This window comes from Eptesicus fuscus, chromosome 10 (assembly GCF_027574615.1).
Source record: "Eptesicus fuscus isolate TK198812 chromosome 10, DD_ASM_mEF_20220401, whole genome shotgun sequence".
NCBI classification, from domain to species: Eukaryota; Metazoa; Chordata; class Mammalia; order Chiroptera; family Vespertilionidae; genus Eptesicus; species Eptesicus fuscus.
The window spans coordinates 92,702,531-92,710,573 of NC_072482.1; the positions used below are offsets into that span (position 1 = coordinate 92,702,531).

General features: G+C 52.6%; 1 protein-coding gene across 1 annotated transcript; it reads left to right on the forward strand.

Moving 5' to 3' along the window:
• Positions 1–322: 322 nt before the first annotated feature.
• Positions 323–1,709, forward strand: LOC103297944 (splicing factor U2AF 65 kDa subunit-like). The gene is given in 2 exon segments (XM_054722524.1): positions 323–523; positions 525–1,709. Coding segments are annotated over 2 exon segments (1,386 nt in total).
• Positions 1,710–8,043: the final 6,334 nt, after the last annotated feature.

Genomic DNA, 8,043 nt, shown 5'->3' on the forward strand with positions numbered 1-8,043 from the left:
ATAGGAAGTACAGCATAAGAGGTAAATAGGATTAGATGACTCACAAGGGTGGGGCCCCTGTGAATAGGATTAGTGCCCTCATAAGAGTCGTGAGATCTTGCTTCCGCCCTGCTCTCTGCCATGTGAGAATATAGGAAAAGTCTGCAACCAGAAGAGGGTTCTCACCAGAACCTGACCATGCCGGCTCCCTGATCTCTTACTCCCAGCCTCCAGAACTGTGAGAACTAAATTTTTGTTTAGAGCCGAAGCGGCTAGAGTGGGCAGGCGGACGGGCGGCAAGGCGAGGTGAGAGCTGCACAGGGCCCTACGCGGCCGCCTCGGCATGTCGGACATGGACGAGTCCCAGCGGCAGCTCCAGGGGAATAAGCAAGAGCGAGACAAGGAGAACCGGCCCCGGAAGCGCAGCCACAGCCACTCACCCCAGTGCCGCAGCCGGGACCGCAGGCGCCGCAGCCGCAGCCGGAGGTGCAACCGGGGCCAGCGGAGCGCATCCTGGGACCGGCAGCGCTGAAGCAAGCCTTTGCCCCCGGGGCGCTGCAGGGGAGCCAGGCAGATGGGGTCGCTCCCCGCGCCGGGAAGAGAAGAAGAAGGTCCGCAAATACTGGGACGTGCTGCCGCCTGGCTTCGAGCACATCAGCCCCCTGCAGTACAAGGCCCTGCAGTACAAGGCCCTGCAAGCTGCGGGGCAGATTCCCGCCACCGCCCTCCTCCCCACCGTGACCCCAGACGGCCTGGCTGCGACCCCTGTGATGGTGCCGGCTGTGGGCAGCCAGAGGACCAGACAGGCCCGGCGCCTCTACGTGGGCAACATCCCCTTCGGCATCACCGAGGAGGCCATGGGGGACTTCTTCAACGCCCAGATGCACCTGTGGGGGCTGGCGCAGGCCCCGGGCCGCCCGGTGCCGGCCGTGCAGGTCAACCAGGACAAGAGCTTTGCCTTCCTGGAGCTCCGCTCCGTGGGCGAGACCACCCAGGCCACGGCCTTGGACGGCATCCTCTTCCAGGGCCAGGCGCTGAAGGTCCGCAGGCCTCACGACTACCAGCCCCTGCCCGGCCTGTCGGAGAGCCCCTCTGTCTGCGTGCCCGGGGTCGTGTCCACGGTGGTCCCGGACTCTGCCCACCAGCTGTTCCTCGGGGGCTTGCCCAGCTCCCTGGGCGACGACCAGGTGAGGGAGCTGCTGGCCGCGTTCGGGCCGCTCAAGGCCTTCCACCTGGTCAGGGACGGCGCCAGCGGGCTCTCCAAGGGCTACGCCTTCTGTGAGTTCCCGGACCCCAGCGTCACGGACCAGGCCATCGGGGGGCTGGACGGGGTGCAGATGGGGGACAGGAAACTGCTGGCCCAGAGGGCGAGTGTGGGGGCCCAGACCCCCGGGACCCTGCAGGTGCAGACGGGCGGCCGCCCCACCGAGGTCCTGTGCCTCCTGAACGTGGCGCTGCCCGAGCAGCTGCTGGACGACGAGGAGTGCGAGGACATCGTGGAGGACGTGCGGGCCGAGTGCAGCAAGTACGGGCCGGGCCGGTCCATCGAGATGCCCCGGCCCGTGGCCGGCGTGGACGTGCCCGGCTGCGGGAAGGTCTTCGTGGAGTTCACCTCGGTGTCTGACTGCCAGAACGCCATGCAGGGCCTGGCAGGTCGCAAGTTCGCCAACAGAGTGGTTGTCACAAAATACTGTGACCCCGACTCTTACCACCGCCGGGACTTCTGGTAGAGGCCTGGGGGGCGGGGGGGGCGGGCTGGCTGGGGGCTACTCCCCCACGCCCCCTCCGAAGACCAGGGGCAGAGAAGTGAGAGCTGAAGGACAGCTGGCAGCAACTGGAATGGCAGCAATTAAGGGGGAGGGGAGGAGGAGGGAGTGGGGAGGGTTGGGCAGGACGGGGACTGGGGAAGTGGGCACACGGCCCACACAGACACGCACCCACAGACACAGAGGGAAGGGGTCTGCATGGGGAGGGGTGCACAGCAGGGTGGGGCAGACCCCACAGCCCCTCTCCAAAACAGCCTCTCCGCCCTTACCCCCCACCCCCTCCTCCCCCTTTCCACTGTAGGAACAGCGTGTTTATGTTTTATGGCCAAACTGTTTTGAATGCTGTTGTCCGGTCCTTTGCCCTCCCTCTCCCTCCCCAGCTCCACAGCTCCAGCCTTTTGGCCTCTAGTCCTGGTTTCTTAACATAGTTGGTTCTCCCCGCTCTAGTCCCGCAGCCCCTGCCCCTCCTCCTCTCTGTGGCGGTTTCATATCTGCTAAGGCGAATTTGCTCATTAAACATTTTGTTGCATTTTAAAAAATAAAAAATTTTTTAAAAATAAATAAATTTCTGTTTATAAGCCACCCAGTCTATGGCACTTCGTTATAGCTGCCCAGATTGACTAAGACCGTGGGTATTACGAGACTTCTAACCCCAGGTGTAATTTTTTTAAAAGTCTGTTAACTACCGGAACATAGATTCTGTAAATTGCCAGTAGGCCATCAAACCCCTGCCAGGGAAAATAGCAAGATGTTCCCATATTAGAACTGTGTTGTGCACTCTGGGATCGCTCCAGACCGCAGCACTGACGCGTTAAGGAGAAGTCCTTATGACACACACATATGCCGACTACACCAGAGATGGAGCATGGATATACCAAGATCCTAAAACCCCCAGACTACAAGATAACACGGCTTACTGGGAAATTAATACGGGTCCTGCAATAATATTTACTCACGTTTACATTGCTGCAAGCTTAATGAATGCTCTTCCTCACTGGCTTTTCATTTTAGACATTCATTTTTTAATATAACTCCCTTCCAGGAAATGCCTATGTCTTCTAAATGATCAATGAATAAACTTGATACTTAGGGTGAGACTAAAGGAACTGGGACCCAACATTGACCTCTTAGACACTAATAGCAAGAGGAAATCTAACCCCATGGGATAAGGTGATTAGAAAAAACCAGACCTGTTGAATTAATTCAGTTGATTGCATGTAATAACAACCTAACTTCACTTAGCTCTCACTGCATACCAGGCCTATGTTATGTGCTAATTTGCGTTCTCTCCTTTACTCTTCACCAACTCTCCTTAGAGGGGTGTTACAGGCCCCATGTTATGGATGGGAAACTTACTCCAGAAGATGAGTGGTTTGTGCAAGGTCAAGCCATTAGACTCACACCCATGCACTCTGACATCAACGCCCCGTGCTCTGTACTCTCTGGTGTCGCTGCTAAGGAAACAATGGAATACTCCTCAGCCACAAGAAAAGATGAAATACTGCCACTGCAACAACGTGGATGGATCTTGAGAATGTCATGCTAACCAAATTAAGTCAAACAGAAAACATTTAGAACCACATGATATCACTCATAGGTGGGATATAAAACTAAAAACAACAGAGGAACAAACAAGAAAAGCAAACAAACTCATAGACACAGGTAACAGAATGGTGGTTACCAGAGGGAAGGGGGTGAGTTAAGGGTAAAGGGGGTCAAACACGTGGTAACAGAAGATGATTTAATGTTGGTTGGTGGGTACGCAATGCAATATACAGATCATGTAGCTTACTAGTAAAACCTATGTAATCTTATTAACCAACTAGAGGCCTGGTGCATGAAATTCTTGCACGGGTAGGGTCCCTAGGCCTGGCCGGTGATCAGGGCCTTCTGGCTGCTGGCTGGGGCCTTCCTTCGTTCTGCGCCACCCCCTGGTGGTCAGTGCACATCATAGCAAGTGGACAAACTCCTGGTAGGTCAAACTCCCAAGGGGACAGTTTACCTATTAGCCTTTTATAATAGGGGATGTACCCCAATACATTTAATAAAGATATTTAACACACACACTCCCCAAATAAAGACACCTGACTCACCGTCAACTCAGATTGTTATTGTAGTTCTTTTTGATTTGTTTCCAAGGACAGAGAATGCCATTTAGATGCTCTTACAGCAGAAGCATCTGAACCTGAATGGACCCAGCCAACCGCCCCACATCCTACTGAGACATTGAGCTGGCGCAGCCTCAGATGGCCTGCCTGCCAAGCCACCAGCTGTACCTAGCACACTAGCTGTGACCTGGACAAGTGGCTTAACCTCCCTGATCTGTTTTCTCATTGGTAAAACGGGAATCTAAAATATCCCACTGCACAATGGTTTCTGGGAAGATTAAATAAGATCATGCATACACAACAGCCTGATGGGCTCAAAGTTCATGTCCCTTGTCCTATGTCCCCCCACCACCAGGCACTACATAGGACAAGGGACATGAAATGTATTGGGGTACATCCGCCCCAGATTGGGGTGCTGTCTGAGTATTATGTTTTGTTTGGTTTCTCTCCTTCTAAAGCATCCACACATCACCCCAAGTTCATCATATCTGAGGATATTTATCCCTCCAGCATTTTCCAAACTGGTCCAAAACCCCCAGGAGAATCTATCCTAGAAACAGTCTCACTCCCCAGAGAAGTCGTGGTCAGGAGAAGACACAGACAGCTATAGACTTGTCCGAAGGCCATCTGGAGAATGTGCCTTTGAACAAAATATCTGAGCGAATTCAAAAAGAGCCCCGGCCTCCATCGTGGGCTGGAAGCGAGGAGAACATCAGCCACACAGACGTCTGTCTCCCTTGGCGTCCTTCCTGTCCAGGCTGAGCAGTGAAAGAGGGATTCAAGAGACCAGCATGTCTCTGTTCTGCACGCGGCGCCCAGCTGTGGAGGAGAAGATGAGGCTGAGAAGGTCCTCCCCACGGGTCCTGCCTGGTGTGGCTGGCGATTGCCGACACCTCACAGAAAACCCAGTGTCCTCAGATTTCACCAAGCTGGGGATGGAGGGGGATGTTAAGTGCTCTTTAAGGTTTCTCTGTTTTACCAAAAGCCTTTGCAGGAGGTTATTAACTTCAAAGGAAAACTAAACTTCTCCTCACTCCTTCTTTTCCCTGAAACCTCAGATAGGCCCACCGGAGGACTGTCTATGTCACCCAGAGCCCCAGGGGTGCAGTCAAGGCCTCCCTAGGGGCCAATGACTTTCCAACCCACTTCTAAGCAACTGTGACCAAGATCCACCAATCTCTCTCTCTCTCTCTCTCTCTCTCTCTCTCTCTCTCTCTCTCTCTCTCTCTTTCTCTCCTGTCGCTCTAGCTCTGGTCTCCCATCACCATCTTCATCACACCTTCAAATCTCTCTCCAAGGTCCTTGGGCTTAGCTGTTTCCACAGATACCATCTCAAGATGGCCTAGGCTGCATTGCTAGGGCTCTGCTCTCTCCCAACCCCATTTTGGGAATCCCCCCCCACACACACAAGGTGGTCCCTGGATGTTTCTAGTCTCCTCACTCTACTGACCTGGCAGAAAGGGAGGGTGCTCAAGTCCTTGTGGGCCTGTCCTAGAGGACTTCAGAGGGTGGTAGTGTGGGGGCATGGTGCACCCCACAATGAATTGGCAGAGAGACAAACCCACGAGGGGTACGACTGTGATAAGGCCTCGAGCAGTCCTTCCAGCTGGCCCTACAGCAGCAGGAGCCCTCTGACCATGGCGGCTGCATGACTGGAGAGAGGACCTGACACGAGGTCTCTCGAGGTCCCTTTGTTGCCCTCCCAGGGTGTAGGTGAAAGGAAGTGCATGCCAGACTCTTGAGTTCCCACTCACAGTGGGGCCTTAACGACTCCAGGCCTTCCTGTCCCCTCGCATCCCAGCGGGACGCAGGCCCCTGCTTGGGCGCTTCTGCCATCTGCCGCACCTGCATCTCACTCTCTAACCTGCACTTCCCCATTGGCGCATTTCTCCAGCTCCGCCAGAGGGAAGGATGTTTGAATCCTGCTTTGACTTCGACGGGAATGGTCAGCTCCTGCCTAAACTCTGAGCACAACACGGTGCGTGCCCTGTCAGACCACTAGACATCTCTGGGTGCTCCGGCGTGGAGGTGCCCAGATTCTATACAACAAGCCAACAAGATGCTGAATTACAGTGCAAGCCACCCACCTCCCTGCTCCCTGACACCTCCATGCTATATATTAATGAGCTGTGTCCAATTGCAAATTCAAAACCAAATACATTCGTTAACAGTCTAAAAATAGATTCTTCCCTACATGACTTCAAAGCCTTCGGGCGTTTCCGTCAGTGTTGATTATCTTGGTTTTGCTATACCCGAGATGTAAACATCAGACATAGAAACAAGAAAAATAATCTTTTTAAGGTTAATAGCTTTGAACAATTAGTATAAATAATCACTCTTTGATATTTTCTGCTATATTAATTCCAAAACTGAGCATACCAATTTGCTGAGCCAGAGACTACACTGACTAGGAATTCTTTTTCATCCTCGTTTAATCCGAGGAAGTGAATCTGTAATATTAACCATGTCATGTACCATCTTAGACCAATGGTCCCATAGCCATTTGGCCTTGGTTGGCACTGACATTCAATGGCCACGTCTCCATGAAGCTAAGGAGTCCATGCTCTGCCATCTGACCAAGAATAGCCTTCCCTTCCTTCAACTGAGCAGAAGACACTCAGGAAGCGTTTGCTGGGCCACACAAGGAGAGCAGGACAACGTGTCAGGTGCTTTAAGAAACAATGTGCCCAGCCAGTGTGGCTCCGTGGTTGAGTGTCGACCTATGAACTAGGAGGTCAGGGTTCGATTCCCAGTCAGGGCACATGCCCGGGTTGTGGGCTCGATCTCCAGCATGGGGCACGCAAAGATCCTAACAAGACGCCTTTCCTTCACCAACGCTGCCGCACTGCAATCACACCCGGAGAGCCTCCGAGGGAGGCTGCCTCTTCCAAGGGGCCCCGTTTATGGGAACTGGGAGCATAATTTCGGCACCAGAAGCACTTGGCTCCGAGTGATTAAAGGAGAAAGTAGTTACAAAACAGTTCAGCTTCGGATCTGCCTCCCAACCTGGCCGTGCTTTACTGGATCGAACTGGAACTGTGGGCGGCCACTCCAGGAAAAAGTTCCCCGAAAGACAAGACATGGGAAACCACATGAGATTAGAAAGGACGGACGCATTCTCCTCTATCGAGAGCTCTCTGGCTGAGCACTGGGTTTTGGAATGGAAGTAAGAAAGGAGGACCAAGGGACCTATCCAATGAATAAGAATAATCTAGCAAAAAAAAAAAAAAAAAGAATTAAAAAAGGGAGGAAGGAAGCAAAACTTTAGAAACAGTAGAAAGGTCAGTGGTTGCCAGGGGCGGAGGAAGGAAGGGAGGGAGGACGAGGCGGAGCACGGGGGAAGCCACTCTGGCTGATACTGTCTTGGTGAATGTGTGACATTCTAGTTTTGTCAAAACCCACAGGACTGCACACCACAAGGAGGGGACCTAATTACACCATGGGCTGCAGTTAATAAAAATGTATCCGTATGGGTTCATTAATTGTAAGAAATGTACCACCTTAATGCAAGATGTGATCACGGGGAAGGCCGCAGGGGTGGAGTATACGGGGTCACGGAACTTTCCGCTCAATTCTTCTGTGGGCCAAAAACTGCTCTAAAAAACAGACTATTCCTTTTTCTTAAAAGGAGTGGATGGGAGGAAGACAGAAGCCAACTTAAGTTAGGCAACCAAAATAGAATCCAGATAAGAAAGACGAAAACACTGCAAATCGCTGTTTGGGGGGAATTAAGTGTCAACGCAAGGCATAAAGATTAGCAGTCGGGCGCCCCTACACATTATGTTTAACTTCTTCCAGGCGTGTGCACTGCCTCAGGGATACATATGTTCAGAATCAGGAACAGTGCTCTTTGCTGTATACCTTTCACAGAGCAATAATCATTATCAATGAGTACACCTCGGAACCAAGAGAGAAAAGCGCTGCCTCCCTGAGATATTTGGGATGGATGTAGACATAGTGTCTACCTTCCTTTGACCCAAGCATCGATACTTACACTAAAAAACAAAACACCCAGGATAACCAAATGGGACTGTGTTTGGAAATAGGGCCTTTACAGAGGTAATTAAGGTTAAATGAGGCTGTGAGGGTGTGCACGGGGGAGGAGGGAGACCATGTGGGGAGGAAGCAAGGGGGCGGCCATCTGCAAGCCAAGGAGAAGAGACTCAGAGGAAACCAGCCCTGCCACCACC